Source organism: Boleophthalmus pectinirostris, unplaced genomic scaffold (assembly GCF_026225935.1).
Source record: "Boleophthalmus pectinirostris isolate CB_2022bp ecotype Guang Dong unplaced genomic scaffold, ASM2622593v1 HiC_scaffold_10, whole genome shotgun sequence".
Taxonomy (NCBI): Eukaryota; Metazoa; Chordata; class Actinopteri; order Gobiiformes; family Gobiidae; genus Boleophthalmus; species Boleophthalmus pectinirostris.
The window spans coordinates 11,270,691-11,284,361 of NW_026570971.1; the positions used below are offsets into that span (position 1 = coordinate 11,270,691).

General features: G+C 40.0%; 1 protein-coding gene across 2 annotated transcripts in view; it reads left to right on the top strand.

Moving 5' to 3' along the window:
• The window catches only part of crlf1a (cytokine receptor-like factor 1a), a 44,328-nt gene extending 32,109 nt beyond the window's left edge, over positions 1–12,219 (top strand). The window contains exons 7-9 of one of the 2 annotated variants that reach the window (XM_055156780.1): positions 4,939–5,032; positions 9,694–9,879; positions 9,973–12,219. In XM_055156780.1, coding sequence (XP_055012755.1) covers positions 4,939–5,032; positions 9,694–9,879; positions 9,973–9,989 — 297 coding nt within the window. In that variant the 3' untranslated portion in view covers positions 9,990–12,219. The remainder of the gene's footprint in view (positions 1–4,938; positions 5,033–9,693; positions 9,880–9,972) is intronic. The other variant, XM_055156774.1, reaches the window with a different exon arrangement.
• Positions 12,220–13,671: the final 1,452 nt, after the last annotated feature.

Below are 13,671 nucleotides of genomic sequence, written 5' to 3' on the forward strand. Positions count from 1 at the left end.
TTATTTCAGGGTTTCCACTCCAAAATTTCAAAACTTTTTCATGACCTAAAGTGAATTTTCCATGACTTTACTGCACCAAAATGTGTAGAATTGATCAGAAATTTAAGGCTAAATATGAAATATTAACCCTTTCCACTCACCTTATGGTTTGGTTTTATAACGTTCAAAATCCTGTCAGTGCATTTATTGTCGTCTCTTTAAAACAAAAAGCACATACACTTGGAAATAATCATAATAGTCGAATGAGAACTTAACAGAACGCTGTAGTTGCACAAAAGAGATACTAAAATTACATGACATTTTCAATTTCCATGACTTTTCCAGAATTTCCATGACTGTGGGAACCCGTAATCTTGAGTTGAGTAAGTTTAGATTAATTAACAAATGCAGTTTTTACTCTTAATTCCTAGGAAAAAAAATTAAACAAAATGTGTAAAATAATCAATACTAAGAGGTAGGAGTGGACGAGATGAGACGAGACACGAGGTTGGGTCCACGAGAATGAAACAAGATGAGATTTTGACATCAGTTCTAAGCTGTAATAGTCAGATTTAGTTCATTATGTTGTCTTCAGAAATAATCATAATGTAGCAGTTCCGTGAAAGAGATACTAAAATTACATGACTTTTTCAAAACTTTCATTGAATTCACAAAATCCCATGACTTTTCCAGGCCTGGCAAATTACATTTTCAATTTCCAAGACTTCTCCAGGATTTCCATGACCGTGGGAACCCTGTTATTCAGATTTAAAGGGCCCATCTCATGCAAAATAACTCTTTTCACATTGTGTCTTATGCACATATACAAGCACAATTTGGGTTTTGGAACATCCATTACACAATAGTTATGAAATCTTACTGATTAAGGCCGACTATTGCTCATCCCCCCGCCCGTCCTGAGAAAGCACAGGCTCCATACCTCCAAACGTGACGTAGGCTCTGAGTGAGCCGCCCTTCCTCCGTCCATCTCAGGGAGGGAGGGGGAGACAGGCGTGCACCCTGATAGTGGTAGGAATAAACTTTTATTCGTCATGGCGCATGTGTTGGACCCGGAATAACACGAGGACTTTGAGGTGCAAGAAGCGCAAGCACCGCGGGGGGTCGGGTGCGAAGCGCTTTCTGTTATGTCAAGCGCGTCATAGGTGTAGCTGGCCACGTCTTCACTGTAGCAGGCTTTACTTCATTGTCCCGTGGGAGGGTGGCAAAATATGCAGTTTTGTCAAAAAAAGCTGCTGAATCAGTCTAAAAAACATTTTGGCGACATATACAACCCACACATCACTCTTAGAAGGTAGAAAGCACGGAAAAGTTGATTTTGCATGAGATGGGCCCTTTAATAAAAACAATCACAATAGAATACATTTTTTTATTTACGAAAAAAAACTTACTTTTAGAGTGAGAAGTCATCATAAACTCTCACCTTTTCTAGATTCTTAGAGACGTAGGAAGTGCTCCGTTTGATTGATTCACGTCTACAGTATTACACAGTGTTACACCACGGCGTCCACAGTCCACTCCAGCTGTGGGACCGTGGCCGCAGACGATGAGATCAGACAGTGTTTCTGACATGAGTTTGGGGACATGTGGGGGACACTCAGCCCCTATTAAGCGTACGGCAGCAGTGCACTTAGATCCGCCATGAGAGAAGAAATCAGCCGTCTCCCCGCGTTATTAAACTCATCTTTGTTCAATAACATTACACAGCGGCCAATCTGTCAGCAACAATACCAGATCTGTGCTTTTTAACTTCTCAAAAATGTGTTTCGCATGAGGCAAAAAAAGCTATTGTTTTATAGTTCTGCTACAATAACCAGGATTGGTTCTGGTGTCCATGTGTCCAGATAATGAGCACGTAAAGCGAGTGCGGTGGTGCGTTCAGGTGCGCTGTAACTCCGTGGGGGATCTACGGCTCTCGCAAAGCTCTTTAAAACCAACCAACAAACAAAAAATCAATGTTCACATCTCGCGTTAAAAAGATCGCATGAGTTTAACGCCAGTTGAAGCTGTACTAAGATAAAGAAAGAAACATAAACACACTGATAATCCTATATTGATTAAATTAAATTAGATTAGACTACATAATTTACGTATTTGAAAAATTTTGTGGTTACACCTTTTGCTTTTTGGACTATGTTCCCTCAGCCTTATGTTCCCTCATTTCTAATTTTTTTTTTTTTCCAAAATTGGGCCCTATGTTCCCATGTTTCCTTTATCATCAATTTACATCAGATTTTATCCCCATTTCTCCCAATTTGGTCGTCAATTACACCCAACTTGTTCTTCAGCAGCAATTGAATACAGATGTAATGTAGAGTTCATGGTGCAAAGGACTCTAGGTTGAAATGACTCTGAATCATCCCTTTAAATTTAGTGTAAAAATAAAAATGACTTGACTTAGTTTCATTCTGAGAAAAATCTTAGAAAAATAAAAAGGGCTGAAGGAACATAGGGCTGAACCCGGTTAGACCCGGAAGTGACATTATCATTTAACAATCCCATACTCTAGCCCCGTGGTCCCCAACCATTTTTGCGCTACGGACCGGTTTTAGTTCTGGTTTAGACCTGGTTTAGTCCTGATTTAGACCTGATTTAGACCTGATTTAGTACTGGTTTTAGTTTTTGTTTAGACCTGGTTTTAGTCCTGGTTTAGTCCTGGTTTAGACCTGGTTTAGTCCTGGTTTAGTCCTGGTTTAGACCTGGTTTAGTCCTGGTTTAGTCCTGGTTTAGACCTGGTTTAGACCTGGTTTAGACCTGGTTTAGTCCTGGTTTAGACCTGGTTTAGATCTGATTTAGATCGGATTTAGTACTGGTTTTGGTTCTTGTTTAGACCTGGTTTAGACCTGGTTTAGATCTGATTTAGATCTGATTTAGTACTGGTTTTGGTTCTTGTTTAGACCTGGTTTAGATCTGATTTAGATCTGATTTAGTACTGGTTTTGGTTCTTGTTTAGACCTGGTTTAGACCTGATTTAGTACTGGTTTTGGTTCTTGTTTAGACCTGGTTTAGACCTGGTTTAGTCCTGGTTTAGTCCTGGTTTAGACCTGGTTTAGACCTGGTTTAGTCCTGGTTTAGACCTGGTTTAGACCTGGTTTAGTCCTGGTTTAGACCTGGTTTAGTCCTGGTTTAGACCTGTTTAGACCTGGTTTAGTTCCTGGTTTAGACCTGGTTTAGTCCTGGTTTAGACCTGGTTTAGTCCTGGTTTAGACCTGGTTTAGACCTGGTTTAGTCCTGGTTTAGACCTGGTTTAGTCCTGGTTTAGACCTGGTTTAGATCTGATTTAGTTCTGGTTTTGGTTCTTGTTTAGACCTGGTTTTAGTTCTGGTTTAGACCTGGTTTAGTCCTGGTTTTGTCCTGGTTTAGACCTGGTTTAGACCTGATTTAGTCCTGGTCTAGATCTGGTTTAGACCTGGTTTAATCCTGCTTTAGACCTGGTTTAGTCCTGGTTTAGACCTGGTTTAGACCTGATTTAGTACTGGTTTTGGTTCTTGTTTAGACCTGGTTTTAGTTCTGGTTTAGACCTGGTTTAGTCCTGGTTTTGTCCTGGTTTAGACCTGGTTTAGGCCTGATTTAGTCCTGGTCTAGATCTGGTTTAGACCTGGTTTAATCCTGCTTTAGACCTGGTTTAGTCCTTGGTTTAGACCTGGTTTAGATCTGATTTAGTACTGGTTTTGGTTCTTGTTTAGACCTGGTTTTAGTTCTGGTTTAGACCTGGTTTAGTCCTGGTTTTGTCCTGGTTTAGACCTGGTTTAGGCCTGATTTAGTCCTGGTCTAGATCTGGTTTAGACCTGGTTTAATCCTGCTTTAGACCTGGTTTAGTCCTGGTTTAGACCTGGTTTAGATCTGATTTAGTACTGGTTTTGGTTCTTGTTTAGACCTGGTTTTAGTTCTGGTTTAGACCTGGTTTAGTCCTGGTTTAGTCCTGGTTTAGACCTGGTTTAGATCTGATTTAGTTCTGGTTTTGGTTCTTGTTTAGACCTGGTTTTAGTTCTGGTTTAGACCTGGTTTAGTCCTGGTTTAGTCCTGGTTTAGACCTGGTTTAGACCTGATTTAGTCCTGGTCTAGATCTGGTTTAGACCTGGTTTAATCCTGCTTTAGACCTGGTTTAGTCCTGGTTTAGACCTGGTTTAGTCCTGGTTTAGACCTGGTTTAGATCTGATTTAGTACTGGTTTTGGTTCTTGTTTAGACCTGGTTTTAGTTCTGGTTTAGACCTGGTTTAGTACTGGCTTTAGTCCAGTACTAAGTACTAACTAAACTCCAGGGAGTTTGCGAGTTCGTGCTTTTGTGGCCTGGTACTGGTCCCCTCCCTGGAGGTTGGGGACTCCTGCTCTAACCTATAAAAAAAATAAGATGATAATTTTAGAAGCTGTTGACATGAACTGTTTACATGATTTAGACTTAGTTGGTTCTTAGTCCTGGTTTAGTGCTCTTTCGCCTTGTTTTTATTTCTGGTTTTAGGTCATGATTTTTTTTCATAATTAACCTAGTTTAATGCTTGTTTAGTGCAGGAGAAGTCTACGTTTAGTCCAAGATTAATTTCAAGTTTATTTCCAATTTTGAAGTGTAATGCAACCCTAATGAAGTCCTAGTTTAGTCGTAGGTTTTACCTGATATGTTCCTCTCATAGTCCTGGTTTAATAGATCCTTGTCCTAGTTTATTTCCACTTCAGTGCTGGTGTAATTCTAATATATTTTTTTTGTCTAGCCCTGGTTTAATCTCATTTTATCCTGATTAAATCCTTGTTCAGTCCTGGTTTATTCATGGTTTAATTCTAGTTTAGTTTTAATTCAGTCCTGGTAAAGTCCTGGTTCTGTTCTGTTTTCTTTTTTTTTTTTTTTCAGTTCTGCCATAGCAGCACACCAGGCTTGGCTCTGGTGTCCATGTGTCCAGATAATGAGCTTTGTATATAATGTAATGTAATGTCTGGTGGTGCGTTCAGGTGCGCTGTAACCCTGTGGGCATCTACGGTTCTCGCAAAGCTGGCATCTGGAGCGAGTGGAGCCATCCGACTGCAGCCTCCACCCCGCAGACTGGTGAGATCATCATTGGCACTAACTAATGTTTTTCAAATGCTCGGCTGTGTTGAGAAATCGTTAAGTTTAATAGAGTTGGGTAGACCTAGTTTAGTCCGGTTATAATCCTGGTTTAGTTTTAATTAAGTGCTATCTTAATCCTGGTTTAGTCTTAGTTTTGTCCTGGTTCAGTCTGGTTTAGTCCTGGTTTTGTCCTTAATTAGTCCTGATTTAACCCTGGTTTAGTCCTAGATTAGTCCTGGTTCAGTCTGATTTAGTCCTGGTTCTGTCCAGTTTAGTCCTAGTTTAGTCCTTATTTAATCCTGGTTTAGTTCTAGTTTAGTTGAATTCTGTATTGAGCGATAATTAAGGATTTTAGCCGTGGATTAGACCTGGATTTTAACTGTACTATTCCTAGTCTGGACTTGATTTAGACCAGGTTTTCTTGGTTTACTACTGGTTTAGTATTCTTGGTAGCCTCGATTTATGTCATAGTTTTGTCCTGGGTTAATCATAGTTTAGTTAGGCCTGGTTTAGTCCTGGTTTAGACCTGGTTTAGACCTGGTATAGACCTGGTTCAGTCCTGGTTTAGTCCTGGTTCAATCCTAGTTTAGTCTTGGTCTAATCCTCGTTCAGTCCTGGTTCAGTGCTGGTTTAGTCCTGGTTTAGTCCTAGTTTAGACCAGGTTTTTGTCTTGGTCTTGGTTCAGTCCTAGTTCAGTCCTAATTTAGTACTGGTTTAGTTCTAGTTCAGTCCTTGTTCACTCCTGGTTCATTCTTAGTCTAATCCTGGTACAGTCCTGGTTCAGTCCTGGTTTAGTCCTGGTTCGATCCTAGTTTAGTCTTGGTCTAAACCTGGTTCAGTCCTGGTTTAGTCCTGGTTTAATCTTGATTTAGTCCTAGTTTAGTCCAGGTTTTTGTCTTAGTCTTGGTTCAGTCCTAGTTCAGTCCTGATTTAGTCCTGGTTTAGTATTGGTTTAGTTCTAGTTCAGTCCTTGTTCAGTCTTGGCCTAATCCTGGTTCAGTCCTGGTTTAGTCCTGGTTTAGTCTTGATTTAGTCCTGGTTTAGTCCAGGTTTTTGTCTTGGTCTTGGTTCAGTCCTAGTTCAGTCCTGATTTAGTCCTGGTTTAGTACTGGTTTAGTTCTAGTTCAGTCCTTGTTCAGTCCTGGTTCAGTCTTGGTCTAATCCTGGTTCAGTCCTGGTTCAGTCTTGGTCTAATCCTGGTTCAGTCCTGGTTCTGTCCTGGTTTAGTCCTGGATTAGTCTTGGTTTAGTCCTAGTTTAGTACAGGTTTTTGTCTTGGTCTTGGTTTAGTCTTAGTTCAGTCCTGATTTAGTCCTGGTTTAGTCCTAGTTCAGTCCTTGTTCAGTCCTGGTTCAGTCTTGGTCTAATCCTGGTTCAGTCCTGGTTCAGTCTTGGTCTAATCCTGGTTCAGTCCTGGTTCAGTCCTGGTTTAGTCCTGGATTAGTCTTGATTTAGTCCTAGTTTAGTACAGGTTTTTGTCTTGGTCTTGGTTTAGTCCTAGTTCAGTCCTGATTTAGTCCTGGTTTAGTCCTAGTTCAGTCCTTGTTCAGTCCTGGTTCAGTCCTGGTTCAGTCTTGGTCTGATCCTGACTAACAGTTTTCCATGTGTGTGCCTGGCACTGCCCACGTCTCTGGTCTTTGTGAAGTGAAGACCCGTCACACAGGCCCAGAGTCTGTGGCAGATGCTCTGGTCGAATCCAAATAAATCAAAGTAAATCCTAAACCAAACATTCTTTGTATGTAATGTTTGGTAGCAGTAGACTTACACAAATCACTTCAGCATGGAACCTTGTGCTAATCAATAACAAAGGGCAGAGTTGTGCTTATGAGCAGGAGCCGCTATAGAATGAACAACCTCAACAATCAATACACATGTAGAGGAGGGTTGGGCGCTATCCAGATTTTTATACCGTTAAACCTCAGGATTTTATTGGAGTATATGGTATTACTGTATTACCAAAATGTTTTAATATGACTTTGGTAAAGCTGCGAAACCGCACCACTACACGGTCTATTTGTACGACCTACAGACTTATAATCTCTGAAAAGTTTCACATGAACCATCTCCAACGTGATAGAAGCACAGAGCAGACTCACCATCAGCAGCACATCCTCTGTCACAGAACGAACACTCATATTCCACTGAGTCGTGTCCTTTAGTCCGACAGAAGCTGAACCGGATCAGAGCACAAGGAGCGAGCCGTCTTTATCAGCGCTTTACAGTTTATGCAAATGAGACATGTGGTTTTAAGTTTCGTTTTTGTAAAATGTAAACAAACGTGCGCCTGAAGCCAAAATGCTGCCAAATTGCAGAAGTACTACTTTTTTTTTTTGAGACCAACTTGCTTACAGCCTGAGTTGCCATCTTGTCTTGGTCTCCCTTTATGAGCGTCACGTGACAACGGAACAAAACTAATCGAACGTCGTCTCCCCACGCAGTTAAAAGAAACATTATTGATACTACTAGTTTTAACTCGTGATAGCATTAAATTGAAAATACAACCACACATTCATTTGTGCTGCGCAAACAAATTTAGCATCAATAAATTATAATATTATATCAGGTGCGCTACTGATTTTTTTAATGATGATAATGAAACTGATACCGTTGCTACTTTTTGATACCGCGGGATATTGTAGTACCGTATTACCACCTAACCCTAATGCAGAGTACAATTACTTACATAACTGCATGGGAGTACCTGGCTGTACCATGTTACAGTATATGGTACACATATATGCTACTATCATTAAATAATGAAAGACAAAAATATCCATCACAATATAAACTATTTTTAACTCCTGTTTTGATTCTATTTGCAATAATTCTGATATAAATGGCTCCAAAAGGACTCAATGTTCTTATTAGTAACAATATTGGGATTATTGTGTTGTATGTTATTGACATTTTAAAAGCTCTGAGGCACACAGAACAAACCTGAGTCTTGGTTTGTTTTTATCCGTCCTCCCTCTAGTTTTTCATCATATTTATTATAGTAGTAACAGCAGTATATATATCTTGCAGAAATGTGATTATTATTGTTTCACCAGTGATTGTGTTGGTCTGGACCGTTAACACATGCCGGGGTTTGAACATGGACGTGGGAAAAAAAGAAATATTTGCCCGCCCCGACATAGACCGTGATGCTTTGCTCTGGTTCAACTATGCCAGCCAGAGTTCATAAATAAGTATTTAATTACTACTAATAAATAAAAAATACTATTAACTTAAATTGAAATATGGCAGTAATAATTACACACGTCTTGTTTAGACATTTTCTACTAAATCAAGAGCGTCACAACATCACAAATTACAATAAATGTCACTTGTAATTAAAACACTTTTAAATACAAGACTGTGAGTTTTGATGGATTTACTGTACATCACTAATACTTATCCTCTCTCCTCCCTCTCCTCTTTTTCTCTCATCTCTCTCTCCTCTCTCTTGTTCCTCCCTCTTCTCTCCCTCCTTCCTCTTTCTCCCCTCTCTTCTCTCTCTCCTCTCTACCTCCTCTACTCCCTCTCCTTTTTCTCCTCTCTCTCCTCTTTCTCTCATCTCTCTCCTCTCTCTTGTTTCTCTCTTCTCTCCCTCCTTCCTTTCTCCCCTCTCTTCTTCTCTCTCTCTCTCCTCTTTCTCTCCTCCCTCTCTCTGCCTCCTCTCCTCTTTCTCTTCTCCCTTTCCTCTCTCTCTCCTCTTTCTCTTTTCTTTCTCTACTCCCCCTCCTCTCTTTCTCTCCTCTTTCTTTTCTTTCCTCTCTCTCTCTCCTCCCTGCCCTATCTTCCCTCTTTCTCCTCTCTTTCTTTCCTCTTTCTTTTCTCTTTCTCTCCGCTCTCTCTTCTCTCGCTCCTCTTTCTCTCCTCCCTCTCTCTTCCTCCTCGCCTCTTTCTCCCCTCTCTCTTTTTTCTCTTTCCTCCCGTCTCCCTTCTCTCTCCCTCTCTCTTGTCTCTCCTCTGTCTCTCCTCCCCCTCCTCTCTCTCTCCTTGTTCTCCTCTTTCTCTCTTCTCTTTCTTTCCTCTCTCTCCTCTTTCTCTCTTCCCTCTCCTCTCTCTCCTCTTTCTCTCTTCCCTCTCACTTTCATCTCTCCTCTTTCTCTCCTCTTCCCTTCCTCCCTGTCTCCTCTTTCTCTCCTCTTCCCATCCTCCCTCTCTCTTCTTTCTCTCCTCCCCCTCCTCTCTCTCTCTCTCCTCTTTCTGTCTTCTCTCTCTCTCGCACTCTGTCATCTTTCTCTCCTCTTTCTATCCCCTCTCTCTCCTCCCCCTCCTCTCTCTCTCCTCTTTCTTTTCTTCTCTTTCTCTCCTCTCTCTTCCCTCTCCTTCCTCTCCTCTCTCTCTCTTTTCTCTTTCTCTCTTCTCTTTCTCCCACCTTTCTCTCCTCTTTCTCTTCTCTCCTCCTTCTCTCCTCTCTCTCCTATTTCTCCCCCCTCTCTCTCTCTCCTCCCCCTCCTCTCTCTCTCCTCTTTCTTTTCTCTTTCTCTCCTCTCTCTTCCCTCTCCTTCCTCTCCTCTCTCTCTCTTTTCTCTCTCTCTTTTCTCTTTCTCCCACCTTTCTCTCCTCTTTCTCTTCTCTCCTCCTTCTCTCCTCTCTCTCCTATTTCTCTCCCCCCTCTCTCTCTCTCCTTCCCTTCCTCTCTTCTCCTTCTCTCTCTCTCTCGTCTCTCAGTGATCATGAGCGGCTCGTGCGACTCCAAATCCAGCGCCGACTCGAACTCGACCCTGCGCCGCGAGCTCAAGCAGTTCTTCGGGTGGGTGCGCAAACACGCCTACGGCTGCAGCAGCATGTCCATGAAGATGTACGACCAGTGGAGGGGGCTCATGCAGAAGTCGCACAAAACTCGCAACCAGGTAGGTAAGCATCGCTACGGCAACGCAACAACAACAACAACAACGAAAACATTTTAATACGAAGTCGCCGAGTTAATTTTTGTTGTTTACGTTTTAGGTTCTACAAGGGGATAAATCGTAGCGCGGGATGACGGATGGACCGTAACGAAAAAACAAAAAACTTGAAACTGAATTTTGTTTGGAACGAATTTTTTTTTTTCGGATACGAAGGTGGACATTCGGTTCGAAAACGCCGCGTTGTTTCTAGCAAAAAGACACTTGGAAAAAAAACGAGTGTAAGCTGGCAAACGCAACGCTACCAGCCCGAGATCGTGGACTCACAGCGCCCTCTTCTGGCTGGGACGGCGTAGTACAAACTCGAGTGACTGATGCGAGGCCCTTATTTTTGTACTGAGCTCAAACGGCGTATTTAAAACTGTGTAAAAGTTTTGTAATGCTTAAATTATGTTAAGAACGTTAGCTGACTGAAGGCTTATTCCACAGTCCATTGTACATTTCTTATGCTGTGTGAGGAGTTATATAATTAGTCCATTGTAATTCTGTTATTGTATTGTATCAGTGATATATTTTTATTTATTATGTAATGTATAGACGTATTTGTATCAACTGTTTGAATGTGTAAAAGACAAAAGTACATTTCATATGTTGTTTTATCATATCGAACCCGGGGCTGCAGTGATTCATTGGAATAACTGAGATAAATCGGCAGCGGTGAGAGTACTGACTATTTATACTCAAGTAAAAGTACAGTTACATGGCTAAAATATACTCAGTTACAAGTACAGGTTACACAATTGTACTTAAACATCCTATATTACAAACTGAAGACGTTAGAATGCTGTTACCTCCTTAAAACCATAGCTGGAGTTGTGTTTTGTTTCATTCACACATATTTGAGTACCGTATTTTTCTGACTTTAATTCCCTCCGTAGTATAAGTCGCACCAGCCAAAAAATGCGTAATGAAGAAGAAAAAAACATGTAAGTCGCACTTTTTTGAAGAAATTTATTTTATAAAGTCAGAGACCAGGAACTAAAATTTCATCTTGAAAGGCAAGTTCTAATAATAGCAATAGAAGAGAGAACAACAGACTGTTAACGTCACATATGAACAGTTCTTCAGATAAACTATAACATAAACAACAGAACAGAACAAGTTTACCAAACTCTCCATCTCACTCCAAATCACTAAATCCATTGAATTCTTCATCCTCGGTGTCACTTCTGAGCAACTCCACGACCTCCAGAGGTAAACAGAGCACCACTTCCTCTACTGCGTAGTTGTCATCAGACTCAGCATCAGTTCCAGTTAGAATTATTCCAGTCTTTCTGAATCCCGACAGGATGGTTTTGGTGTCACTGAAGTCCAGGCTTTGTCCATCCATCCAGTGACTTCCAGGAAGTACCCTCTTGATGTCACAAGTTTCTCGCTCATTCCAAACTTTCTTTCTACTGCTCGATTATCGTTTTCAGCTGCTTATTTCTCCACTTGCAGCTTGTAACCAGCAAAATATGATTTTTTTGGGGAGCATTTGTGTTCAGTCTTCTCAGTCGTCTTTATAAATTTGTTTAAATTGTAAATTTTCAGTGGTTCAGAAGTAATGGTGTGATCGACTGACATGATACAGACAGGACAGAGGCTCTTTCTGCAATAGACGTGCAGTAGAGCCAAGTGACAGTGGTACAGGAGTAATAAAAGTAACAGATACTGACACACAGCGCCCTCTGTCAGTGTGAAAATTTTTATACATAAGTCACACTGGAGTATAAGTTGCAAGACCACCTAAACCATGAAAAAAGTGCCACTTATAGTAAAAAAAAATTGATAATCTGTTTTTATTAGTCTCTTCTAAGCTCAAAATGCTCTGTTCCACCTTGTGATGTCATGAAGCAGTAGTTTTCAGCACCTCCTTTTACTTTTAGTTTAGTAGAGATTGTCAATTTCAGAGATGAAATGATCCATATGATTCTAGTGAAGGTGCATTGATTTTTAAAATACAGTGAAGCACAAGAAATGGACTAAGGAAGTGTGATGTCACCCATAGCGTTCGGCTCCAGTCAAATGAAGCTCATCGAGGCTTGCAGCTATGGGGTTAGTTTGGTGTCGAGTTCCATATTAGGAATAGGAACTGATATACGGACAAAATAGTGAAATAAAAACACCAGCATCATGTAGAGTGGGTAAATACAAACATTTTAAGACCAAAATGAGGAGCCTGACAACAGCAGCTACAGAAAAAGGGGCGACGTTTATCAATGCAAAGTAAACTGGAGCTGGAGTCAATGGAACCGGAAGCACAACCATGTTCACTTTCCTATTTATACAGTCTGTGCTGTTATCTGGATTATTAACACACGCTAGAAGACGTTTTATCACAAATTATTAAATCAAAATTTCACATTTTCATCAATAATACACTCTTTTTATCAATATTCTCTATCTAGAACCTTTCAGTTGCCATATTTCAACCTTTATTTGGTTAAAATATATTTATCAGATCTGAATGTACAATAGAAATAATAGTTCGACTAGTGGACTTCTCGCAATTGTTAAAAATAGACACATCGGAAAGCATTACGGGATACCCCTTAGACAAACAAATGCTAACCAGTATGTCCTCTTCTGTAAACAAGGTCTAGTTCTAACATTATCTTAACTTGTTTTTCTTACATTTTGTTTCATTTTATAGCGTTTCAGTGTAGAATTCTAGCCATGTGCTGAGTTGTTCGTTTTATTTTTTATTTTTTCATGACTTGATCTATAATGCGGGCTGTTGAAAATAAGAATCACTGACAACTTGACTACTAAAATAATATTATCGCAGCCTTCATCTGCTCAAAGCCCGGTTAGCTCTACACAATATGGAGTATGAACAAGCTTGGAAATATATCAAAACTTTTTCTGACAAATGTTGCAATTGTGGTTAGATTTGAGGTTTGAGATTAAAACCAGATTCAGTGCACGTTTCACACATTTTCCGGAAAAGTCAAATTTAAGACCGACTTCAAATATTTCAGCTCAGGTCAAATATTGGACCAAACTAGAAGGAAGGAGGATTTACACATAATAAGGCACGATGGAGACGGAATATTAACTTCTTATTATATTAAGTAAAGAACTGCAGGCGTTCTGTTATGCTAATCTCTTATTATTAAAATTATAATTTGATTTGATGACATTCTGCACCCCTACTACGCACTTCACATTATAAAACAAAAAAATAGCTGGCTAATTTTGGCACCACTTTATAATAACGACACCTTAAAGGCTCTGTACCAGATTTTTGCCGTCCTAAAAACATTTGTAGTGGTCCAAAGTTACTCCTCACTTACCTTATGCATCCTAATTATTCACCACGATAAGTTTATAAGCACTTTTCACAATTTTCAGAGACAAGAGCTGCATTTTTTTGTTTGTGTGTTTGTTTTTTTCTATTACAATGATGCTAACAACAGCTAGCTTGCTAATACGCTCATCATGATTCCCAGACAATAAAACACTTTAAGCATTCTGAGCATCCTAATTATTCACAAAATATTTCCACCATGAGTTTATGAGCACTTTTCACAACTTTCAGAAACCAGAGCTGCGTTTTTTTTGTTTGTTTGTTTGTTTTTTCTATTACAATGATGCTAACAACAGCTAGCTTGCTAACACACACTTCATGATTCCCGGACAATAAAAGCGCTTTATAATTTCGCAAACAGTTGCCAACATAACAAACACATTTTTTTGACTTCAAGAGACAAAAATTTCTCAAAAAAAATAAAAAAAAAAAATCGGATTCAGCCCCTTT